At 40.0% G+C, this 26549-nt stretch overlaps 1 protein-coding gene across 1 annotated transcript in view; it reads left to right on the top strand.

The window, feature by feature from the left end:
* The first annotated feature begins 2573 nt into the window (after nucleotides 1-2573).
* Nucleotides 2574-26549, top strand: part of ptpn23b (protein tyrosine phosphatase, non-receptor type 23, b) — a 26102-nt gene continuing 2126 nt past the window's right edge. Inside the window, exons 1-20 of the mRNA XM_072676491.1 lie at nucleotides 2574-2789; nucleotides 12709-12783; nucleotides 13972-14099; nucleotides 15371-15447; nucleotides 15531-15580; nucleotides 15929-16060; nucleotides 16786-16866; nucleotides 17384-17503; nucleotides 17608-17655; nucleotides 19448-19504; nucleotides 19588-19646; nucleotides 19817-19896; nucleotides 20792-20906; nucleotides 21061-21126; nucleotides 22049-22188; nucleotides 22886-23191; nucleotides 24037-24191; nucleotides 25148-25299; nucleotides 25430-25609; nucleotides 25805-26549. The exon at nucleotides 25805-26549 is cut by the window's right edge and continues 2126 nt beyond it. Of these exons, the coding sequence (XP_072532592.1) occupies nucleotides 2706-2789; nucleotides 12709-12783; nucleotides 13972-14099; nucleotides 15371-15447; nucleotides 15531-15580; nucleotides 15929-16060; nucleotides 16786-16866; nucleotides 17384-17503; nucleotides 17608-17655; nucleotides 19448-19504; nucleotides 19588-19646; nucleotides 19817-19896; nucleotides 20792-20906; nucleotides 21061-21126; nucleotides 22049-22188; nucleotides 22886-23191; nucleotides 24037-24191; nucleotides 25148-25299; nucleotides 25430-25609; nucleotides 25805-26549 (2850 nt within the window). The 5' untranslated portion in view covers nucleotides 2574-2705. The remainder of the gene's footprint in view (nucleotides 2790-12708; nucleotides 12784-13971; nucleotides 14100-15370; nucleotides 15448-15530; nucleotides 15581-15928; nucleotides 16061-16785; nucleotides 16867-17383; nucleotides 17504-17607; nucleotides 17656-19447; nucleotides 19505-19587; nucleotides 19647-19816; nucleotides 19897-20791; nucleotides 20907-21060; nucleotides 21127-22048; nucleotides 22189-22885; nucleotides 23192-24036; nucleotides 24192-25147; nucleotides 25300-25429; nucleotides 25610-25804) is intronic.

Raw genomic sequence — 26549 nt, 5'->3', positions numbered from 1 at the left:
ATTTCTGCACTCTGAAAAGAAGTCATTTAGTTGCTGTGGGCAGAGAAAAGGAGGACAAAGGATTTTAACACAAAGGCCTGAGACCAGCCAGGTGTGAGAGCCCCATTAAACATGTGTGTGTGTTAAAAAGACACAGTGTGTGAGTCATGATTTTCAGCAGGTCCTCAGAGTGCTGTATTAATTAACACCTACCCTCTACTGTACAGTGGATCATCATGCAAAAACCTCATATCTCCAAAATATTAACTTTACAGGGGAAAAACCTCAAAGTCAATGTAAACAGATTTTCAGGTCATTTTGGAGCATTTCTATTGGTCCGTTCATCATGAAATTCTGAGACAGTGTAAAGAACAACTGCAGATTCACCTCCCTTATGCAACATAACATATATACAGTGGTAGGAAATACTGGGTAATATATGAACCTACATTGTCAGTGGAGTTTTCCTGGCTCGCACCCAATGGCTCCAGGTGGGCTCTGGACCTACCAAGACCCTGAAGAAGTGGAGAAGATTATGGATGGATTCATTTCAATATCCGCAAACATACAATATAAATGTACAATATACAACATATAACCACTGCTTTTCATATATTAGAGAATATTTACATATTACAAATGAAAAGTACTATACTTTGTACTTTATAGTGTGTTACACTAAATATATACATGTACATGTGTTTTATAGTATATAGTACAGCACAGTAACAAGGACACAGTGTCATTTATGCAAACCATAGTTAAACATGAGTGCCAAGTCAATATTTTACATATAGTGTAATACACACATACAAATATGGGGCATTTTGTATATGTTAAAATAGAACTGTAAATATATTAAATACATCACAATTTAGCTTTGCTGCACAATCCATATACACACTGAAATATGAAAATCTGCAGGTTCTGTACATTGTTAAAAAATAAAATAAATAATTGTAATAATAATAAATATGTATATTTATGATTATTATAATATTTACATATTTTTATAAATAAATAAAAATAAAAAATAAATAATTTAAAAAGAAAACAAAAAACCCAAAGATTATATATATATAGTTCAATAAATTAATACATAAAATAAATAAATAAATAATAATAATAATAATAATAATAATAATAACAATTTTAGGACAATGCAAAATACTCTTAAAATAAGAGTTTTTTCCTAGCAATTTAGAGCATTTCTATTGGTCTGTCTATGCAGAAATATTTACACAGTGTACGGAAGGAGCTCCAGGGTTCAAACTATGGAGACACAAAAAAAAATGTATAATGACACAAATGTATATATATTATATAATGATATATATATATATATATATATATATATATATATATATATATCATATATATCATTAGACAGTAGTGATATGCTATCATAAATATTGTTAGTAAGCTTCTTTGTCTTCATTTTAGTCACAGCTGATTAAATGAGATCACAGCAAAGAAATATATATAAAACTCAATGAAACAATAATCAATATATTTGAGCAGAATATGTATATTTATTTATTATTTATTTATTTGTTTGTTTGTTTTTACATAAACGTGTTCTGTGACCGGCTCAACCACTTGGGTCCACGTTTATCCACACATTAATCTCACTGTTTTGAAGCATGAATAATTTCATTACCACCTGTCCTCCACTGTGTTTAAAACGGTTGATGTGTTGACAGGATGGGAGTATTAGTTCTTAGCGAGGACGTCCATCTGTTCGATGAGTTGGGGAGACTCTGATCAAGAAGATTCTTAATCAGCATCTAACATCTGTCTGAGTTCCTCCCTCCGTTACTGGCTCAGTGGTTAGAGACCTGGGTTATTGAGCTCAGGGCCGTGGGTTTGATACAGTATACGGACACTGTGGGCCCTTGAGCAAGGCCTTTAACCCTCTCTGCTGATGACCCTGTGCTCTGACCCCAGCTTTATAAACTGGGATATGTGAAGTTTTGTGCTGTAGGTTGTGCAAGTGTGAACGTATAATCACAATAGTTTATAATCACAGGCCAGGCACTTACTTCATTCTTTTCATTCTGTTTAGCTAATACTGGAGCAGTTTCTGGTGATTTCGGCTATCCACATGTCTTAGTACATTTAAGAAACTGGGATATTTGAATAGCCTAAATCACCAATTATTCCAGGCCATTCCAGTGTTGGGAGGTGAAGCAGAGCTTTGTTTATATCTCTTTAAATCTCTGATTAATAACGCTTTAAATACAAAGTGTGAAAGCTGAGGAGGATTAAATTAGGTTTCCCTGCAGAGTTGTTCACAGTGGGGTTGAGAGGGCTTAGTGGGCCTAAAAGCTGAGCTAGTGTTGCCATCTAGTGTTAGCCTAAACAGACTACTGGTTGTTTATTTCAGAATATAATCCACATAATCCACACAACACGACAGAATATATGTGTATTACACTGATAATAAGTTGTAAGTAATGTTCTTCTTAAATAAAAGTTAAATCCTGGGATTTTTTACATCAGAAACACTAACTGAATAGCTACAGGCTAATGAAACTATCAAAACTACATTACCCACAATCCCAAGCGGGACACTCCTTACGACAACCCCCTCGCGTAGAGGCGGAAGGAGCGACGTGAAGAGTTTTCAGATCAAAACAAAGACCTGAGTCGATGTTTTTGCCTGTAATTGTTTTAATGACAGCGATTAAAAGTTAATTAAGTGGTTTAATCAGTGTGGGGGAGCCATGGAGGCCGTTCCGCGGATGCCAATGATTTGGCTGGAGCTGAAGGAAGCCGGGGAGTTCCAGTTCGCCCCCGCCGTCAGACAGGTGAGAGCTCCGGCAGGAGAGCTGAAGCGTCTCCGCTGAGGAATAGAGACGGAGTAAATACATCGATTTATTCTACCAGCTGGATAAATAACTCATTTAAGGGAGTTTAGGGAGTTTACCTACTTAAAACCACAGGAATAAAGTGAACCCGAGCGAATAAGCCTGGGATAGAGCTAGTTAGCCTAGTCCTGCCATGGGGCTGATTCACAGGAGCCTCCTCAGTACACCTGTAGGGGTAGCCTCAGTCACTGATCAATACTGCTCCAGTATTAAAACAGTAGGGTATTTGGGTAGCCTCAGTCACTGATCAATACTGCTCCAGTATTAAAACAGTAGGGTATTTGGGTAGCCTCAATCACTGATCAATACTGCTCCAGTATTAAAACAGTAGGGTATTTGGGTAGCCTCAATCACTGATCAATACTGCTCCAGTATTAAAACAGTAGGGTATTTGGGTAGCCTCAGTCACTGATCAATACTGCTCCAGTATTAAAACAGTAGGGTATTTGGGTAGCCTCAGTCACTGATCAATACTGCTCCAGTATTAAAACAGTAGGGTATTTGGGTAGCCTCAGTCACTGATCATAACTGCTCCAGTATTAAAACAGTAGGGTATTTGGGTAGCCTCAGTCACTGATCAATACTGCTCCAGTATTAAAACAGTAGGGTATTTGGGTAGCCTCAGTCACTGATCAATACTGCTCCAGTATTAAAACAGTAGGGTATTTGGGTAGCCTCAATCACTGATCATAACTGCTCCAGTATTAAAACAGTAGGGTATTTGGGTAGCCTCAATCACTGATCATAACTGCTCCAGTATTTAAACAGTAGGGTATTTGGGTAGCCTCAAACACTGATCAATACTGCTCCAGTATTAAAACAGTAGGGTATTTGGGTAGCCTCAATCACTGATCAATACTGCTCCAGTATTAAAACAGTAGGGTATTTGGGTAGCCTCAGTCACTGATCAATACTGCTCCAGTATTAAAACAGTAGGGTATTTGGGTAGCCTCAGTCACTGATCAATACTGCTCCAGTATTAAAACAGTAGGGTATTTGGGTAGCCTCAATCACTGATCATAACTGCTCCAGTATTAAAACAGTAGGGTATTTGGGTAGCCTCAATCACTGATCATAACTGCTCCAGTATTTAAACAGTAGGGTATTTGGGTAGCCTCAAACACTGATCAATACTGCTCCAGTATTAAAACAGTAGGGTATTTGGGTAGCCTCAATCACTGATCAATACTGCTCCAGTATTAAAACAGTAGGGTATTTGGGTAGCCTCAAACACTGATCAATACTGCTCCAGTATTAAAACAGTAGGGTATTTGGGTAGCCTCAATCACTGATCAATACTGCTCCAGTATTAAAACAGTAGGGTATTTGGGTAGCCTCAATCACTGATCATAACTGCTCCAGTATTTAAACAGTAGGGTATTTGGGTAGCCTCAAACACTGATCAATACTGCTCCAGTATTAAAACAGTAGGGTATTTGGGTAGCCTCAATCACTGATCAATACTGCTCCAGTATTAAAACAGTAGGGTATTTGGGTAGCCTCAAACACTGATCAATACTGCTCCAGTATTAAAACAGTAGGGTATTTGGGTAGCCTCAGTCACTGATCAATACTGCTCCAGTATTAAAACAGTAGGGTATTTGGGTAGCCTCAGTCACTGATCAATACTGCTCCAGTATTAAAACAGTAGGGTATTTGGGTAGCCTCAAACACTGATCATAACTGCTCCAGTATTAAAACAGTAGGGTATTTGGGTAGCCTCAAACACTGATCATAACTGCTCCAGTATTAAAACAGTAGGGTATTTGGGTAGCCTCAAACACTGATCAATACTGCTCCAGTATTAAAACAGTAGGGTATTTGGGTAGCCTCAAACACTGATCAATACTGCTCCAGTATTAAAACAGTAGGGTATTTGGGTAGCCTCAAACACTGATCAATACTGCTCCAGTATTAAAACAGTAGGGTATTTGGGTAGCCTCAATCACTGATCAATACTGCTCCAGTATTAAAACAGTAGGGTATTTGGGTAGCCTCAGTCACTGATCAATACTGCTCCAGTATTAAAACAGTAGGGTATTTGGGTAGCCTCAATCACTGATCATAACTGCTCCAGTATTTAAACAGTAGGGTATTTGGGTAGCCTCAAACACTGATCAATACTGCTCCAGTATTAAAACAGTAGGGTATTTGGGTAGCCTCAATCACTGATCAATACTGCTCCAGTATTAAAACAGTAGGGTATTTGGGTAGCCTCAAACACTGATCAATACTGCTCCAGTATTAAAACAGTAGGGTATTTGGGTAGCCTCAGTCACTGATCAATACTGCTCCAGTATTAAAACAGTAGGGTATTTGGGTAGCCTCAGTCACTGATCAATACTGCTCCAGTATTAAAACAGTAGGGTATTTGGGTAGCCTCAGTCACTGATCAATACTGCTCCAGTATTAAAACAGTAGGGTATTTGGGTAGCCTCAGTCACTGATCAATACTGCTCCAGTATTAAAACAGTAGGGTATTTGGGTAGCCTCAAACACTGATCAATACTGCTCCAGTATTAAAACAGTAGGGTATTTGGGTAGCCTCAGTCACTGATCAATACTGCTCCAGTATTAAAACAGTAGGGTATTTGGGTAGCCTCAAACACTGATCAATACTGCTCCAGTATTAAAACAGTAGGGTATTTGGGTAGCCTCAGTCACTGATCAATACTGCTCCAGTATTAAAACAGTAGGGTATTTGGGTAGCCTCAAACACTGATCAATACTGCTCCAGTATTAAAACAGTAGGGTATTTGGGTAGCCTCAAACACTGATCATAACTGCTCCAGTATTAAAACAGTAGGGTATTTGGGTAGCCTCAAACACTGATCAATACTGCTCCAGTATTAAAACAGTAGGGTATTTGGGTAGCCTCAATCACTGATCAGTACTGCTCCAGTATTAAAACAGTAGGGTATTTGGGTAGCCTCAAACACTGATCATAACTGCTCCAGTATTAAAACAGTAGGGTATTTGGGTAGCCTCAAACACTGATCAATACTGCTCCAGTATTAAAACAGTAGGGTATTTGGGTAGCCTCAAACACTGATCATAACTGCTCCAGTATTAAAACAGTAGGGTATTTGGGTAGCCTCAAACACTGATCATAACTGCTCCAGTATTAAAACAGTAGGGTATTTGGGTAGCCTCAAACACTGATCAATACTGCTCCAGTATTAAAACAGTAGGGTATTTGGGTAGCCTCAAACACTGATCATAACTGCTCCAGTATTAAAACAGTAGGGTATTTGGGTAGCCTCAAACACTGATCATAACTGCTCCAGTATTAAAACAGTAGGGTATTTGGGTAGCCTCAAACACTGATCAATACTGCTCCAGTATTAAAACAGTAGGGTATTTGGGTAGCCTCAATCACTGATCATAACTGCTCCAGTATTAAAACAGTAGGGTATTTGGGTAGCCTCAAACACTGATCATAACTGCTCCAGTATTAAAACAGTAGGGTATTTGGGTAGCCTCAATCACTGATCATAACTGCTCCAGTATTTAAACAGTAGGGTATTTGGGTAGCCTCAAACACTGATCATAACTGCTCCAGTATTAAAACAGTAGGGTATTTGGGTAGCCTCAAACACTGATCATAACTGCTCCAGTATTAAAACAGTAAGGTATTTGGGTAGCCTCAATCACTGATCATAACTGCTCCAGTATTAAAACAGTAGGGTATTTGGGTAGCCTCAAACACTGATCATAACTGCTCCAGTATTAAAACAGTAGGGTATTTGGGTAGCCTCAAACACTGATCAATACTGCTCCAGTATTAAAACAGTAGGGTATTTGGGTAGCCTCAAACACTGATCATAACTGCTCCAGTATTAAAACAGTAGGGTATTTGGGTAGCCTCAAACACTGATCATAACTGCTCCAGTATTAAAACAGTAGGGTATTTGGGTAGCCTCAATCACTGATCATAACTGCTCCAGTATTAAAACAGTAGGGTATTTGGGTAGCCTCAAACACTGATCAATACTGCTCCAGTATTAAAACAGTAGGGTATTTGGCTAGCCTCAATCACTGATCAATACTGCTCCAGTATTAAAACAGTAGGGTATTTGGGTAGCCTCAATCACTGATCAATACTGCTCCAGTATTAAAACAGTAGGGTATTTGGATAGCCTCAATCACTGATCAATACTGCTCCAGTATTAAAACAGTAGGGTATTTGGGTAGCCTCAAACACTGATCAATACTGCTCCAGTATTAAAACAGTAGGGTATTTGGGTAGCCTCAATCACTGATCAATACTGCTCCAGTATTAAAACAGTAGGGTATTTGGGTAGCCTCAAACACTGATCAATACTGCTCCAGTATTAAAACAGTAGGGTATTTGGGTAGCCTCAAACACTGATCAATACTGCTCCAGTATTAAAACAGTAGGGTATTTGGGTAGCCTCAAACACTGATCAATACTGCTCCAGTATTAAAACAGTAGGGTATTTGGGTAGCCTCAAACACTGATCAATACTGCTCCAGTATTAAAACAGTAGGGTATTTGGGTAGCCTCAAACACTGATCAATACTGCTCCAGTATTAAAACAGTAGGGTATTTGGGTAGCCTCAAACACTGATCATAACTGCTCCAGTATTAAAACAGTAGGGTATTTGGGTAGCCTCAAACACTGATCAATACTGCTCCAGTATTAAAACAGTAGGGTATTTGGGTAGCCTCAAACACTGATCAATACTGCTCCAGTATTAAAACAGTAGGGTATTTGGGTAGCCTCAATCACTGATCATAACTGCTCCAGTATTAAAACAGTAGGGTATTTGGGTAGCCTCAAACACTGATCAATACTGCTCCAGTATTAAAACAGTAGGGTATTTGGGTAGCCTCAGTCACTGATCAATACTGCTCCAGTATTAAAACAGTAGGGTATTTGGGTAGCCTCAATCACTGATCATAACTGCTCCAGTATTAAAACAGTAGGGTATTTGGGTAGCCTCAAACACTGATCAATACTGCTCCAGTATTAAAACAGTAGGGTATTTGGGTAGCCTCAAACACTGATCAATACTGCTCCAGTATTTAAACAGTAGGGTATTTGGGTAGCCTCAAACACTGATCATAACTGCTCCAGTATTAAAACAGTAGGGTATTTGGGTAGCCTCAAACACTGATCATAACTGCTCCAGTATTAAAACAGTAGGGTATTTGGGTAGCCTCAAACACTGATCAATACTGCTCCAGTATTAAAACAGTAGGGTATTTGGGTAGCCTCAGTCACTGATCAATACTGCTCCAGTATTAAAACAGTAGGGTATTTGGGTAGCCTCAGTCACTGATCAATACTGCTCCAGTATTAAAACAGTAGGGTATTTGGGTAGCCTCAATCACTGATCAATACTGCTCCAGTATTAAAACAGTAGGGTATTTGGGTAGCCTCAATCACTGATCAATACTGCTCCAGTATTAAAACAGTAGGGTATTTGGGTAGCCTCAAACACTGATCATAACTGCTCCAGTATTAAAACAGTAGGGTTTTTGGGTAGCCTCAAACACTGATCAATACTGCTCCAGTATTAAAACAGTAGGGTATTTGGGTAGCCTCAAACACTGATCAATACTGCTCCAGTATTAAAACAGTAGGGTATTTGGGTAGCCTCAATCACTGATCATAACTGCTCCAGTATTAAAACAGTAGGGTATTTGGGTAGCCTCAATCACTGATCATAACTGCTCCAGTATTAAAACAGTAGGGTATTTGGGTAGCCTCAATCACTGATCAATACTGCTCCAGTATTAAAACAGTAGGGTATTTGGGTAGCCTCAATCACTGATCATAACTGCTCCAGTATTAAAACAGTAGGGTATTTGGGTAGCCTCAAACACTGATCAATACTGCTCCAGTATTAAAACAGTAGGGTATTTGGGTAGCCTCAATCACTGATCAATACTGCTCCAGTATTAAAACAGTAGGGTATTTGGGTAGCCTCAATCACTGATCAATACTGCTCCAGTATTAAAACAGTAGGGTATTTGGGTAGCCTCAGTCACTGATCAATACTGCTCCAGTATTAAAACAGTAGGGTATTTGGGTAGCCTCAATCACTGATCAATACTGCTCCAGTATTAAAACAGTAGGGTATTTGGGTAGCCTCAGTCACTGATCAATACTGCTCCAGTATTAAAACAGTAGGGTATTTGGGTAGCCTCAGTCACTGATCAATACTGCTCCAGTATTAAAACAGTAGGGTATTTGGGTAGCCTCAGTCACTGATCAATACTGCTCCAGTATTAAAACAGTAGGGTATTTGGGTAGCCTCAGTCACTGATCAATACTGCTCCAGTATTAAAACAGTAGGGTATTTGGGTAGCCTCAAACACTGATCATAACTGCTCCAGTATTAAAACAGTAGGGTATTTGGGTAGCCTCAGTCACTGATCAATACTGCTCCAGTATTAAAACAGTAGGGTATTTGGGTAGCCTCAATCACTGATCATAACTGCTCCAGTATTAAAACAGTAGGGTATTTGGGTAGCCTCAGTCACTGATCAATACTGCTCCAGTATTAAAACAGTAGGGTATTTGGGTAGCCTCAAACACTGATCAATACTGCTCCAGTATTAAAACAGTAGGGTATTTGGGTAGTGGTTACCGTGGTGCCTCTTGTGGTTGGTTGGGTATTTGTATCATTGAGACATAGGAAGATCAACATCATGACCCTATCGGCTCCATGCTGTCTAATAATGCCAGGCGTGGGCTAGAGGGGTATAAAACCCCCCAGCATTGAGTTTAGTGTGGGTCATTTGTATTGCCACATATTATCTCTGTATGTGTGTGTGTGTATATAAATATATATATGCAGTTGGAATGAATCTTCATGGGGAGTCTCAGTTTAGTACAGGTACAGATCAGCTTGTTGCCCAGATCATGGCCCGCATGCACCCAGCGTCCCTCTTCCTGACAGTAATAAGAGAGGAATCTGATCCAGGAACTGCAATGCCACATCCCTTCACATTACACAGAACAGTTCTGCAGTAAGCTTTAATACTCTTATTACACATCAAACTAATATCCTTATTTAAATAAAAGGCTTACACGGTACTACAGTCTATTTTCTTTTCATTACTGAATGTTCTGGGTGCTGTCAGTGGACCAGACAGGCCCAGTTCCAGCATGACAGCATTGTCTTTTGCTAGTATTTTACAAATGACAACTTCTGAAAGTTGTCTGGCCATGAATGTGCCTCGGATACGTGAGCCGTGACTCAGAGAGACAGCATTTGTTCGCTGAGTTCATACGTATGTACTTGTGTAACAGAGGAAAGGGCAGCAGATAAAGTTTATAGGGTCAGTAGTCAACAGGAAACAGGAAGTTAGATGGGAGACAGGAGGATTTAGGAGTCTGCACATTTTAGACACAGGTCCTGATTTATTTAACATATTAAAAAGCTGAAATGTAGCTCACTAAAATGGCTTTACCAGGGGACACACTACACCACTTTTTCCTTTCCCATACAGCTCCCAGATTTTCAAGTATCAACTGATACCCAGTACCAATACCAATACCAACTCTGACTTAAATACTCTATATTTATTAATAAATAATAAATCCTGATATTTATTCTATATGTGTTCTACCTTTTAAGAAATACAAATAAGAGATAATGAGCTTGAAAGAACAGGTTTACTGGTTGAAGAACTGCACATTTGAAAAGTAAAAAAAAGGCCACACTGCAGAAACATGTGCAGGTAGGGAAGCAGAATCTGGCTAAAATCGACCAAACAGCTTTTAACTGATGTTTAAATTCACATTTCAGAGCCGTGAAAAAACACCAGTGCAGTAATTTCACATTCAGGTTCTCGTCTCTGTGTAAAAACCTACTAAACTTCAGTGTTTCCTTAAAACAAGCTTCTGGTTTCAGAAGCAAAAAAAACCCACATGGAAACAAAAAGTGCTAAAAGTTCAATTAAAGTCTGTTTAATGATAATAACTATCTATGACTTTTGGATTTTACTGGATGTTTAAATGCATCAGTGCAACACTGGTCTTTACCGCTGCACACATTTCATGCTTTTTTAATTAACTAAATAACTGTGCAGTGTGTCACTGTAGAGGATGTGACTATTCACTCCTGTATGTCCAACTTTTATATAAGACTGCACATACAGAAATAATGTACATGAAGTAAATCATATTAAATATGATCAAAACTGACTTATTATTTAGTAAAGGTGATCCTAATATGTAACTTTTGCACTTTGTAGAGTGACGCACGGCGCCCCCTAGAGGACATAAAGTTATATAACCTTAGAAGGAAACCTCACAGTAATCTAAAATGCATGGTATATATGTGGGCATAGATACGTGGGGTGTAACGGTACTAGAGCTTAGATCAGGTCCAAAAACTCTAGCCCAACCCTACCCGAGCCTGTGCATGTTCTGCCTGAGCCCGACCTGTCCTGCCCCATAAACTGCAACTATGAGCCAGAACCCCATTTAAAAGTAGAGCGTTAAAACTGAGATTTTTAACTACAATTCTGAGTTTTTAGAATGAGCGAAATCTGCTCAGCATGATGTTAATGAACAGAGCAGCACTGAAGAAGCAGAGACCGGTTATTAAAACGGTTTATTAAGAATGAAACTCCACATGATTAAAACCCCAACAGTGCCAACAATGATCCACAGACCGAAACATTGGTAAAATAGATTACAAGAATGAGTCTGAATGACTTTCCTCTACTCTAATATAATTTAACGCGGTTTAAGAATATAAAATACTTTCTGAACAAATGAATATTTTTATAATAAGCGTATAGCCTCAGTGCAAATATGCAACCCCCCCCCAAAAAACCCCCCCAAAAAAACAGCAATAAGGCTGCTGCACACATTAATTCTGCATTTAGGAAACAACATAAGAAAAAAATAATTGCGAACGAGGCAACGTTTAGCAGGCTGGAGGATTACAGGACAGGTTGATGCCGGGCCCGTCCCGTCCCGCTGGCTACACACAGCACTGCAGGTCAAGTGTAATGCAGACAGGTGGAGGAGCTCAGGTGCGGGCCGGCGCTGCGTGATTCTAACATTCTGACTCGTGCAGCTTGTACTTTTTTTACTGTAATTTTATTAATTTAATTTATTACTTTGCTATATTGTGATTATCACGCTAAGCTTTATATGAAATAATAAATAGCATTAAAAAAAACGTAGAGCCGGACCCGACAGGGCCCAAAGAAAAGAGTTGGGAAAGCTCGGCTGGCCCGAGTACGGCTCGGGCTCGGTTTTGGGCAGAGAATCTAAACTCTGTGCACAAATGTCATGATTCAGTCCACACTGCCATTTGATGGTAATGGGGTGTGTGTGTGTGTGTGTGTGGGGGGGGGGGGGGTTGTCTTAGGTAAGACTAACCCAGAATGCTTAATTTATCATTTATCTCAGGGACCTTTATCTGTTTATTTATACAAACACTTTATACTCTTACATTCCTACAAATTAGTTTAATATAATTTCTATGCTTAGTGTTATTCAGTGTTTATTTAAGTGTTTGATGTTTATTATAGCACCCCCGGGTCTGAGAGGAACGTAACTTCAATCCTGTACATATTAGTGTTTTGACAATAAAGCTGACTTTGACTTTGAAGTTACAGTCTGTTCCATCTAGTGCCATATACAGCGCCCCCCTGAGGTAGTTAATACAGCCTATAGTGTGTTCATTTCCCCAAAATGTATCTAATATAACATCCAGTTCAGAGTCATTTGTAGTATGAGCCATTTGGTCTCAATATTTAGTGTCTTTTTCTGTATTCCTGTACTCACTGAATTAACGTCAGTGACTCATTTCTGAAATGTTCGCGCCGTATTCAGTCTGCCATGCTCTGTGTCGTTGTCTTCAGTACATCCAGAGGAACTACGGCGAAAGCCCTGAGAACTACAGTGAAGCCCTGAAGAAGCTGGAGCAGCTCAGACAGGTGAGTTAATGACATTTATTAACTGATTAGAGCTTTTCTTACTGAGCTGTACTTGGAGAAACTTCATTTAAATTGTATAACTTTACTGGGCAGAGGAATTTGAATAGAAGGACACATACCCTCCTACCTTTAAAAACTGAATGCAGTATGTGATCGTGCAGAAAAACATATTTTGATATTATGTGGTAATAAATTTTCTACCGTAATTTTATGCTATATTTGACAACATTACGACTCTATTGCTGATTATACAGTGCTTGAAAAGTATAATATTGTTATTTCTTTTTAACATGTGAAATTACTCCAGCAGAAGTGATGTGAAACTTCTGTGTTATTCTAAATATCGTTGCTGTCCAATGGAAAACATGTATCTCCAAAATCGTGACTTTACAGGAGGAGGCACAAATGTGTTTAACTCTGAATGGAAGTCAGTGTAAAATAAGTTTATTCAAGTAGTTTAGAGCATTTCTGTTGGTCCATTCATCCAGAAGTGATGTATAAGGGCTGGGCGATATGGTAAAATACTATATCACGATACTTAAAGGCTTTTTTTGTGATACACAACATTTTTCATGATACATGATACATACATCACAGACTAAACACATCAGTATCAGATTCTTATAAACTACTATTCAGATCCTCTCCTGTACTGAATACAGTGATTTCTACTCAACATCTGCTGCTCTTCATCTAATGAACCCTGCAGTCTAATTACACTGTTAGTAATGAAACCTGCAGCTGATCAGTGTTTATTACACTAACAGTCTCCTCTATATGATCAGAAAAGCTTACCGTTATCACCATAACACAATTTATCACAATACGATAAAATATCATCATATTGCCCAGCTCTAGGAATGCGGTTATTACATTAAAACAGGAAAAGGGAAGAAGGGTACAACTGTACAAAGAGAGAGTTAATAATCAAGAAAATACCATTTGTTGTCAGCAGTTTCTCTCACATGGGTTTAAACAGTTTGCTTAGGTCCCTCAGACGTTTGCACAGTATCATATAGTACATAGTACAAGTAGAAATGACAGTGTAATGGATAGTGCAGCATTTACCCCAGTAATGCTCTCTACACTCTCTAATACATCAGGTGTGTTATTATAGCAGTCTAAATTAAAATAAAAATATCAATGTAATAATTACGTACATTTTCTGACTCTCTTTCTCTCTGACAGAATGTGGTAAACGTCCCGAGGGATTTCGAGGGCTGCAGCATGCTTCGGAAATACTTTGGTCAGCTGCACTTTCTACACAGTCGTGTCCCTATGGCAAAGGGACAGGAAGCAGCCGTACCGGTGACGTGGTGCGTACCGTAGAGATCAGACGTATAACTTAATTAATTCAGTTCGTTATCGGGGTGTAACTGTTTACAAACATCACAATTCAGTTCACACCGTAGTTTGGACCTTCAGCCCGAGTTGAGTTCAACAAGAGAAAAGCAACAAACCCCCTGTAGCCCTAAAGCTAACCCAGGTTTCCTTTCATTTACTAATTTACATAATTTCCACCTAGTGTGGTATAGCGCCCCCCTGAGGACGTCTGTACAGCCTGTAGTGTGTAAACGTCAGCCTGATTACCGTGCAGCTGTCCAACAACACAGACACACCGTCCTCGTCCCTTAATCCATCATGATTTCATTGGTTGAAATAAGATGGAAAAGGGCCAGAATATCGGAAACATTTGTTTATTTTCAATGGTTTTACTGAAAGACAGAACAGAGAACTGAAAGACCTTAAGCCGATCTCCCTACAAACAGTGTACTACAGTTCCCACAATACCATTCAGCATGATGCTTACAGAGCGCTCAAATTACAAAATAAAAGTCCTGAAACCAGGTAACACTAATAAATACATAATAATAATAATTATAATTACAATAATGTTTTATTTTTAATACTGTCAACTGTTAAGAGTGATAATACATGTATTTGTCAATCTAATCAATGCAAATAACTCTTTAAACTGCATTTTCAGTTTAAAAACACTAGATAATGAGTTACTGAACTGTTTTTATAGAATTTATAAGCAAACAAAACAAAAGCATTGGAAGTGTAATGAAGTAAATTTGTGAAAACATGGTCCAATTCTTACAAAAATCTAACTTCTAATATTTGCATCTCAAATAAAGACATATTTGAGTAGCTTAGGGTCCCCTGAAAAAAAATCTGGCATGTGTGACTCTCTCCTATAAATATTTAGTGATATTTAGGAAAATAAAGGTACGTCTAACTATCAAAACATCCTGCAAGAAAGAGAAGGTATTGCTGAAAAAAAATTAATAGACTTTTTTCATAAATATTTTTAAAAATATTAGTTTCATTGGTTTATTGTTTGGTGTGGTATCACATATGCTATCAGGAATTGAAGAATTTTAATGGTAATGGCTCAGACAACCTAATTTTGGTGACATACTTATTCTGTTCATCAGACGTCCTCCACCAGCATGAACACTTCATCTATGGCTCACAGTGTAGAGTCTGTTCTCCATGCGACTGCACACCGAACCGTGACTCTTCAGTATGAGTGCCATTGCACCTGAAGTCCATTGTATTTTTTTTTTTTTCTTCACTACAGGATGGATATCTTCTCAGGGAAGCAAGTAACCCATGAAGACATCAGCTACGAGCAGGCCTGCGTCCTTTATAACCTGGGTGAGGCACACAGTGCTCTATAATAACGCTGCACATGTAAACATATGAAAATAGCAGAGAGGTTATTTTTGGGTCTTTTGCAGGTGCTTTACACTCTTTTCTGGGAGCCATGGACAACAGGGTGTCGGAGGAGGTGAGAACACACATGGCTTTGCTGGGGTATCTGTTTTATCTCAGTTACAGTGGTGGGAATAGGAGCCAGTCTACAGTAAAGTTAAAGCTATTTTATTATAGCTCTCCTAAATGACCAGTGAACCTAAACAAGTCTTCTGAGTATATCTTCACGTCACTGTCACGCAAAAACCTTGTGTATCTCCAAAACAGCAGCTTTACAGGAGAAGGGAAAAACCTTCTTAACTTTAAGATGTTAAAATAATATTCCGGGTCATTTTGGAGCATTTTTATTGATCAGCTCATGTGACGCATGATATGATATAAGGATACAGTTTGAGTGTGTGTGTGTTTGTGTTTTTTTTTGTAGGGGATGAAGACGTCCTGTACCCATTTCCAGTGCTCTGCAGGAGCATTCACATACATCAGAGATCATTACAACTTCAACTACAGCTCTGATATAAGCCACCAGGCGCTGTCCATCAACACCAGCCTAATGCTGGTAAAGACACATAAACACTCACCCTCTCTCTTACAGCCACACTATTCACCTCACTCCTTCCACAACACCTCCATGTAAATGCCAATCAGCCATAACATTAAAACCACTGCCAGCTGGAGTAGAAGAAGAACACTGCTGATCTGGGTCCAGTGGCTCCTGTCTGTCGAGGGGTGGATCTACATATTAGGCAGTGAGTGAAGAACAGTCAGTTCTTGAAGATGATGAAGGTGATGAAGCAGGAGAAATGGACAAGCGTAAGAATCTGAGACACTTTGACCAGAACCAGACTGTGATGTTCTAGATAATGACTGGGTCAGAACATCTTCAGAACATCAGCAGGCAGATCTTGTGGGGTGTTCTCTCCCGGTATGCAGTGGTCAGTACCTACCAGGGTCATGGTTGCCTAAGGCTCATTGATGCTCATGGAGGCCCCAACCCACCTCACAACTTACAGGACTTGTTTAAGGATCTGCTGCTGATGTTAGTCTTGGTGCCAGAGACCACAGCAGGACACCTTCAGAGGTCTTGTGGAGTCCACGCCTCGACCCCCTCAGGGGTGTTTTGGTGGTACGACCGGTATTTGGCGGTAGAACCTACACAATATTAGGCTTGGTTTTAATGTTATGGCTGATTTGTGTATATGTACAGCAGGACCCTGGTTTTAGAGTTACCAAGAGATGTAGATGCAGACTGATCTCAGTTTTCTCTGTTTTCCTGTCCTGTAGGCTCAGGCACAGGAGTGCCTCCTTGAGAAAACTCTGTTGGACAATAGGAAGAGTGTCTTGGTCGCTCGCATCTGTGCCCAGGTATGTTACTGTGCTGATGTTTTCCTCCCCTAACCCCATTACTCTACATCATGTGAGAGAGTTTTACTGTAGAAGCTCCAGATCTCATCAGATCAGATAAAGCAGCTGAACATGAATCCAGTAAAAAGGAGAAACAAGAGCTTCTCATTCTGAAGAGAGAAAGTAGTGAGATCTTGTCGGTGAGCTAGTCTGAAGAACAGAGCTCGGTTCCTCCAGGGTTCTCCTGGACGCCCCCCAGTCCAGCCACCACAGCGTCAGATTTACCAAACCAGGTGCTGATCTGAGGAGAACTCTAAATAATACTAGACTCCATGAGGAGAACTTTGGAGATGTTCTAATGATAACCACAGTGATGGAGAACCTCCACCACCAGTGTTATTATTAGAGATTATTTTAATATCAGTGTTTTACTGATAATTTATATTAGCATTTTTGCACAGTACTGTAAATACACACACAAATGTCTACTTGTCTTTTGATTGGTTAATTTGTCTGTTATCACTCTTGCTGCTTGCAGGTATGCGAATATTATAAGGAGTGTGTGAGAGTGTTGGAGAATGCAGAGGGTACTTTTGGGAAAAAGGAGTGGAGAAAGCTCATCTATATGAAGATTAGCTATTTCAGTGCAGTGACACATGTGAGTGCAGATACAATGGTTTATGCTTCCTAATTGCTTCCTTTATCTTGTGTAATATTAAAAATATATATTAAAATATATATATTTTTTATTTGCTGTTTTAGTTACACATGGGCAAGCAGTCTGAGGAACAACAAAAATTTGGAGAAGCTGTAAGTGTTTATTTAATCAGCCACGGCATCCGCTGCACAAGAAGTCCTTGGTAGTGGTCAAGGGGTGGCCTTAAATTAAAATCCTCCTCCTAATAATTATTATTATTATTCATCATTGACCGTAGAGAACATGGACAGCGCAACTTCTCTCAAAAGTGAGGCAACCACAGGTCTAGCGCCTCTTCTGGCTGGATTGCAGTGTGATGTGTAGCTCCGCCCATCTCTATATGTTTCAATGACAGTCCCGTCTATTTCCCCATCTCATCTTCCTCCTCTAAACTCACTCTCCATCAACTCCAGCAGTTAGTCTCCCAGTGCTGATATCAGCCCTTTTTTATTTCCCCCGGAAAGAAGTTTTAACCCATACTTGATTGGCAGCCTTTGCTAGAAGAGGCCAGTCGTCTGCAGCGGGACCTGCATGGCATCCTCTCTGTTAGGTACATGGAGCTGTAGAGGAACTTGCATGAGCTGCACTTTTACTGCTGGAGCGTCCACTTACCGGACAGACTGGGAGTCCAGGGGGAAATCCACTCTGCTTCTGCACTGGAAGCTCAGTGAAGACGGTCTGAGACACTTACTGAGACTCGGCTTGGGAAAAGGGGGCAGGTCTAACAAATGAGTAGGAGATTCTGGCTCCGCCCCTGGTCTTTACTGTGCAGAGTCTGGTTGAAGATTTGACAGCATGGTGGACAGTTCTGGCTTCATTTCTGTAGAACGGAAGGGACGGAACCGTAGCGTCCATGTTTTCTACAGTCATTGTCATTTATCAGTAATGTAACTGAAAGTAAGGAGCTCATGACTGATAGTGAGAGACTAGACTTAGTCACCCTGGAGCATGATGTCATTACACATTACCTTGTGAATATGAGTCACCGACCTGCTGCTCACACGCTTCCACTAAACGCTGAGCTGAGCTGGGTCATAACAGTCATACGACACAGTGAGCTTGTAGATGTACATGACTGCATGTGAAGCACTGCAGCACTTAATGTAGTAATCATTTCCCTATAATGTAATAATAATTATCCCAGAAACATGTTAAACCCAGTAATAAGACAAAAATCAAATGATTAACATGAAAATGAAGCACATTCCTAATAACAACAATAATAATAATAATAATAATAATAATGTAACATTATTTTGGACTTGTCAATCTCACATGTAATTAATACAACAGTGCAATAAGATCTTACAAATGATTAAACTGAGCTTGTCCTCATATATTACATTGTTAGGTTAGTGCACAGTTTTATTACATTTCTGGATGTTTAAAGATAAGATATCTTTATATTCACAATATAAATAATAGAAGTAAAAAGCTCTAAGAAAAAACAATATTATTTACAGATAATTGCAAATTGACCCTTAATTGCACATGTGTGTGTGTGTGTGGGGGGGGGGGGTATTGCACATTGTATTTGTACATTGAGGGACCTCTATTCCCTTTATTCCTCTATTCCCGTTTTACATTATTGAAATTATTGCAATATTAAATTGTATAATCACAATGTGGTTTTATGACATTTCAATATCTTTAAAGAGAAAATCTTGTTCAATTTAAGGAAGACAATAGAAATATGGTTAAAATTAAGAAAGACTGAAGGGCAATGTGGTTACATTTAAGAAAGATATTTAAGGAGGAACATAAAAGTATAATAGAATTTAGGGAAGACAATAAAAATATGGTTAAATTTAGGGAAGACGATAAAAATATGGTTACAAATATTGAAAGACTAAAGGACAATGTGGTTTAATTTTGGATGGTTTTATTATTATTATTATTTAACAGGTTGCGTACTTCCAAGCAGCTCTTGACAGACTAAATGAAGCCATCAAGCTAAGCAAGGTAACTCCACTTAAATTCTCTCTCTCACAGAAATACAGAAATACAGTCACTGTGTGATTAACTGTAGACTTCACTCTCTGCAGGGTCAACCAGACTCTGTACAGGCGGCTCTGAGATTCACTATGGATGTCATTGGTGGAAAGTAAGACCTATCAGCCATCAACCAGATTTACTGCACATATATAGGCAATAAATATAAAACATATAGTAAAACATATAATGTACATGAACTTATTACAATGTCTTTGCTGACTTTATATTTGAGGCATTTAATGTTTTATTTGTTATATTTACTTGTATTTGCTGTTCCAGGTTTAACTCGGCCAGAAAGGACAATGACTTTATCTACCATGAGACTGTCCCTAATCTGGACACGCTTGCAGTAGTGAAAGGTAGATCACTGCTCTTATCTCAGACATCCTGTCAGTGTCTAAAGCTTAGTCCTTAAGTATTGGGCCACCTGCTCATTCATAGTTGTCACTAAAATTAAGGGTAACAAGGGTTTCGGAGAAGTATTGCTGTGTGGATGTAATTGATTGATTCAGTGACAAGCGCATTAGTGAGGTCAGGATGTTGGACGATGATCACCACCCCACCTCATCATCCCCAACCCATCCCAAAAGTACTGGATGGAGCTCCTCCACCATCATTCCAGAGAGCACAGCTCTTCCACTGCTCCACAGCTCCTCAATGCTGGGGGGCTTTATACCCCTCTAGCCCACGCCTGGCATTATTAGGCAGCATGGAGCCAATAGGGTCATGATGTTGATCTGCTCCAGAGACTAGACACAGGGACTAGACAAGCTGGGTGTGCATTTGCACATCTGTGTCAGCAATGGGTGCAGCTTAAAGTAGCTGAATACATTCATTAGAAGGGGTGTCCAAAAATGAAATTTGAACATTGGCTGCTTTCAGAAGCTTTTGCTTTGCTGCTTTCCTGAGAATTTGATTTGGAATTGCATCATATCACCTAATGTACTAAATTGTAACCCCTGCTTTGTGATATATGCTGCTTTTCCAGGTTCCTATCAATACACAGCTCTCATTAGTACATTGTGTTAGCTTATTTATATATATATATATATATATATATATATATATATATATATATATATATATATAACAGACACAACACAGAACTCCAAATATAGGTATTTTTCTCAGTGCTTCAGTTCTCTCTGGGTGTTTATGTGGTGCTGTATCTTACAAATATTAAAAAGACTTCTTTTGAAGCATCCCCAAAGCTAATTGGGGTTTTCAATTCACCCGTTGAATTTTCTTGTGCAGGTGCTTCCCTGGTGAAACCCCTCCCTGTGTCTCCGACTGACCTCGGCGTCACTGGTCCGGACCTTTTCTCCAAACTGGTTCCAATGGCAACTCATGAGGCTTCTTCTCTTTACAGGTTATGAATAAATCAAAAACGCATGTTTTTATTATAGGTTACTTGTGTGTCCAGCGTAATGTAAAGTTTTATTTAGCTTTATTATAAGGAATTTTATGAAAGATGCAGTTTACAAATGAACACTGTCCTTTTTACTGTCTTTTTCTTCTTTCAGTGAAGAGAAGGCCAAAATGCTTCGTGAAGTGATGGCAAAGATTGATGACAAGAACCAAACCCTAGAGTAAGGGACACAGATATAAAACCTCACACATCATGTATTCATATCCATATTGCTCACGTCAAGGAGAAAGCTGTATCTTCAAACAGCTTTACAGAAGAAGCAAAGTCTTTATCTTTCAGTTGAAGTCAGTGTAAAAGATTTTATTCCAGGTCTTTTTGGCGCATTTCTATTGTTTCAAGTGTTGAGATACAATCATAGTGAAATTCACTTAATTGCATTTAAATATACTGAGAATACTAATGTTTTAAATATACTAGCAATTTCTATGCTAACTTAAAATATGTTAAAAAATACATCAAGATTATTATTTGTAAAGACGGCAACTAATGTAAATACAGATTCCATGTATGAAAGTGATGCAGTTGTAATCTTATCAATTAAAATGTGCTTTAATTTAGCATACTATAAAATATACTTAAAGTAGTTCCATTTTAGCACAGTTAAGCACTTAAGAACTTAACACAATTAACCTTCTGGAGTCTAAGGGTGTTTTCTTGATTTTCTTTTTTAATTCACCTCTAAAGCCATTTGTATAAGATAATACCCACACGTTTAATATCAGACTATTCAAAACAATCATTATGAGACCTCATGTGACCTTGAGCACTGACCATGAGATGCTCTGACCCTAAACCTGAAAAACTGAAGTCAGATTTTAGAAATTCTTCATATTTCCTGTGAAAACATCCATTTACTCATGTGGACGAACTGTTTTGGTGCTTAAAATGGATTTACCAGAGTCTTAGTTTCACAAAAGCAGCGGCAAGACGGACACACCGATCCAGCAATAATAGATGAGAGGGAGAAGACTAGTATCTCAACGACAGCACTTCTTTTACTGTAATAAAGACAGGCCTGAGCATGTTTGCATTTTAGAGTGCCTCTAATGTCAACGTTTAATCAAACACTTTACGTTTCCTAGGGCGTTTATGGAGTCTCTGAGCTGTGAGTCTGTGGACAATCTGGAAATGTTCAACTCCGTACCTCCTGTGTTGTTGGAGAAATGTGCAGCACTCAGCGTCCGACCTGATGCAGTCAAGAGTTTAGTACAGGCCATGCAAGGTAAGTAGTGCATCCACACACACAGAGACAGATATATACAGTCAGTACCCGCTATGCAATCTGATTGGTTGAGAAGCTTCAACGCCGCTCACCAGAGTAATGGTGTTTGTGAAGAAAAATGTGTTGTTCTGGTGAAATAAGATTATTAAAGTTAAATCACTGATATCAGAGTAAACACTAATAATATCACTCCTACAGAAGGTGGAGGTGGTTCTCCATCACTGTGTTCATCATTAGAACATCTCCAAAGTTCTCCTCATGGAGTCTAGTATTATTTAGAGTTCTCCTCAGATCAACACCTGGTTTGATGGTAAATCAGGGCTTAATGATGGTAAATCAGGTGAGCTGCTGCTGCTGCTGCTGATGGAGTTTTAGGACACACCTCGTAATCACTGAATTCAGGTGTCTGATTCAGTCCCATTCAGCCACAGCTGTATAAATCCAGCCTCCTGCAGTCTTCTTCCACACATCAGTGAAAGAACGGGAGGTTCTGAAGAGCTCACTGAACTCCAGCGTGGTTCTGTATGTAATAGGAGACACCGCTCCTGTTTAGGAGGAACAGCTCACAGAGAGCAGCTCAGTGTCCACAGAGCTCAGAGCAGAGTGCAGAAAAGCCTCCAACTGACTCCATAACTGCAGAGCTCCAGACCTGCAGAGAGGGACGAGCTCCAGATTAATGCTTTTGTTTGTTCTACAGCTCTGTCTGGTGTATACACTGATGTGGGCTCGTCTCTGGAGGAAGCACAGACTGCTCTGGCTGAAGATGAGGCTGGGGAGAAGAGTCTGGTAGAGGTGTTGGGACAGAAAGGTTTGCCTCCGAGGCCTCCTGCCCTACAGGATCTCCAAAAGGAGCTAAAGAAGTATGAGGCGGCCCATCAGGAAGCCAGCCAAACCAACACTGAGCTCCACAAGGCCATGAATCAGCATATCCCCAGCCTGCGCCTTCTCCAGGGACCACTGGATGAGCTGAGAAAGAACCTGCCACAGCCACAACTGAGTGACGGTGTGTGTGTGTGTGTGTGTGTGTGTGTGTGTGTGTAGCTAGAATATGAGTATAGTCATTTCGAAATGGGACTGTGTTGAGAATATGCAAGTCAAAAGTCAAAAGTTTTAGAACACCACCAGTTTGAACTATGAACCATTTCAGGTTATTCACAGTGACCTCAAATGGTACAGAGGTAAGCAGTGAACAATATTTTATAATGTAATAAATACAATATTAATGTGTAGGGAATGGATCATTTATTAACAACTTCTAGCTGCTCCGTATCCACAGAAGTAAATTAAACTTTGAAAATGGAGGCTATTAAATTCACTATTAAATTCAATTAAAACGACTAGACTAGACTCTTAACCCAGAAGCTCAGATCCAGCTCTAGAGCTCTGAACAGTGGAGCTCTTTCCTTCAGAGGAACTGCAGATAAAGGCAGAGTGTGGGGAGGACCGTCTCCTACACCATCAGAAGACCCTGAAGCTGGAGAGAACTGAGGAGGTCCGCTACAGGAAGAGGTCTGACCCACTCAAACCCACACTGGCATCAGAAGACCAGTTTCTAAGAGTCAGCAGCTTGTGTGATGACCACACATGACCACAGCTTGTAGCTCAGCAGCTTAACACTGGAGCTAGCATCAGTTGCTTCCATGGGTTTGACAGGTGGAGTGGCAATAAGGGAGTCAGTGTTAAGATAGTAAAATAAGCAGGCTTGCCTGGGCCAAGCAGCACTGCCAGTGGACTACTGAACTTTTGGACTACTTGTTGGACTTCTAAAACTTGTGACTGGTAGTGTTTGTGTGCGGGAACATTGTGTTTGTGTGCGGGTATGTCTCTGACTCTATCTTTACTCCTCAGAGGACATGTCATCCCTGCAGACCATTAAACGACTTCTTGGTAAGGTTGATGAGATGCGTAAGCAAAGGATCTCACTGGAGCAGCAGCTTCGAGATCTCATTCAGAAAGATGACATCACTTCTGTTCTGGTGACAACGGAGCGTTATGAGATGAAGGTAAATGAACCAAAAGATGATGAGACATTAATTATTAATCATTTACATTTCACTTACAGTCATGTAAAAAAGGTCACCCCATGAAAACACTTTAAAAATCTGGATCAACACTGAGAGATGGAGGTAATCTATCTAAACTCACACTACTGAGGAAATGAAACATAATTTATAACTTTAATGAAGTGAAACATCATTTATAACTTTAATGAAGTGAAACATCATTTATATCTTTAATGAAGTGAAACATCATTTATAACTTTAAACATCATTTATAAAATGGAATTAATAGAAGAAAAAAAAAGCTGGTATTTCCCCCTTTGGGCTAAAATAACCCCAGTAAGACGTTTCTTACAGTATAACGGCCTGCCAGTCTCTGGAGAAATAAAAATGTGAGTCTTTCATAAAATAATTTGTAAAATGTAATTATTTGTAATAAAGGCAATAATAAAGATTATTATTATTACTAAAATGATTTTTCTTCAGGATGTGTTTACTCAGTTTACCTCCATCTCAGTTGTATTCAAATAAAGATAAAATGTCCATATGTTTAAATACAATGCATGGACAAAAGTATTGGGACATCTGCTCATGCATAGTTTCTTCTGAAATCAAGAGGATTAAAAAGAGTTTATCCTGCTTTTGTTGGAGTAACTGTCTCTAATCAACCTGTCAACTGTCTGATCAACCTCATCCCAAACTCCCCAACTCATCCCAAAAGTACTGGATGGAGCTCCTCCACCATCATTCCAGAGAACACAGCTCTTCCACTGCTCCACAGCTCCTCAATGCTGGGGGGCTTTATACCCCTCTAGGCCTGGCATTATTAGGCAGCATGGAGCCAATAGGGTCATGATGTTGATCTGCTCCAGAGGGTCCTATTCTATTGGCAGTACTTCTCTACAGGGACTGGACTGTTTTTTTAAGGTCATAGGGTTTACTTTGTCTGTGCTGTTTAGGTGTTGTTTGAGAAGCAGATGCAGAAGTATGATCCGCTGAAGGGATACATTGATCAGAACCTGGCAGCCCAGGAGAACATCCTTAAAGCACTGACCGAGGCTAACGTGCAGTATGCCAACGTCCGCAAGGCAGTCACCCTCACAGAGGAACAGTATGTTTGTGTCCATTGTTTAATGAATGTGTGGTGCAGGATGTATGCAGTATACCTAAGTGTAGTCCTTTAAGCATTACTTGAGTGAGTGTGTCTGTTTTGTTGGTAACCCTCATACCCTGCCCTCCAGATGGAACAGCTCGGTTCAGTCTCTGGTGGCCTCATATGAAGCATATGAGGATCTGGTGAAGAAGGCTGAGGAAGGTAAAAACTTCTATCAGGACCTGGATAAAAAGACCTCCAGCCTACTGGACAGAGTTAAGGCCATCTGCCAGACCAGAGATCAGGAGAGGATTGCCTTGCTGGAGAAGTAAGGACAGGGTTGGGGGGACGGGGGGGGGGGGGGCGGGGGGGAGTCTTACCAAATGCTTTTATTTTGGGAATAATTCATATTAAAAATGTACCGTCTGAAGTAAACACCAGATCACATCTGCAAAGACACTAAAGCATATAAGGCTTCACACAGTGGCTAATAATTGTTGTTATCTGTCCATGTGTCTTATAGGCAGGTGGGAAAAGGGCCTCCTGCAAGGCCTACTGCTCAAAAGCCAGTGCTTGGTAACAAAGTCCCGAGTTCCGGGTCTGGCCCTTCCAGTCTGGAGGCTGTAGGCCCCTCGGCCATCCCTTTTAGTCGTGAAGATCTTCCTCTGGAGCTGCGTAGCTTTCCACCAGATTTGGCTTCAGCTGGAGGCTCTGCACTCCCGAACATCCCAAATCATAGTGCAGTCCCTCTTTCCTGGCCCCCAGGGGCAGCCCCATTTGCCCCAAATCCATTTCCGAACCAGAGAACACCACAGTTGTCTCACGTCAGTCAAGCCCATTTTGGCCAAGCTCCAGGTATTCCTCCATCCGCTGCCCCTCTTCAGCCTCCTGGGTCAGGTTATATCTTACCACAACAGTTCCAACCTGGGGCACCCAGGGGCAGCACACCTGTTCCCTCTAACCCACAAAACACTTCACAGATGCCTCCCCAGGGATACATGCCAGCTCCTTGGCAGCAAGCACCAAGTGCTCCCTTCCCTGTCGTTCCAGGAGGTTACACTGGGCTGCCACAGCAGACTGGACCCCAGTCTGCCCCCAGACCAAATGTGCCTGGACACCAGGTTCCCATGCCCGGAGGACATTTTCCTCAACAGATGCAAACTGGTCTGCCTCAGACGACTTCTGCTCAGCAGATCCCTCCTGGATCCCAATACCCAGTACCACATCCTAGACAGAGCAGGTCTTCTCAGATACCTACAGCTGCCTTT

This window comes from Salminus brasiliensis, chromosome 3, assembly GCF_030463535.1.
Source record: "Salminus brasiliensis chromosome 3, fSalBra1.hap2, whole genome shotgun sequence".
Lineage (NCBI taxonomy): Eukaryota > Metazoa > Chordata > Actinopteri > Characiformes > Bryconidae > Salminus > Salminus brasiliensis.
This window is presented reverse-complemented; position numbering and strand designations above follow the sequence as displayed.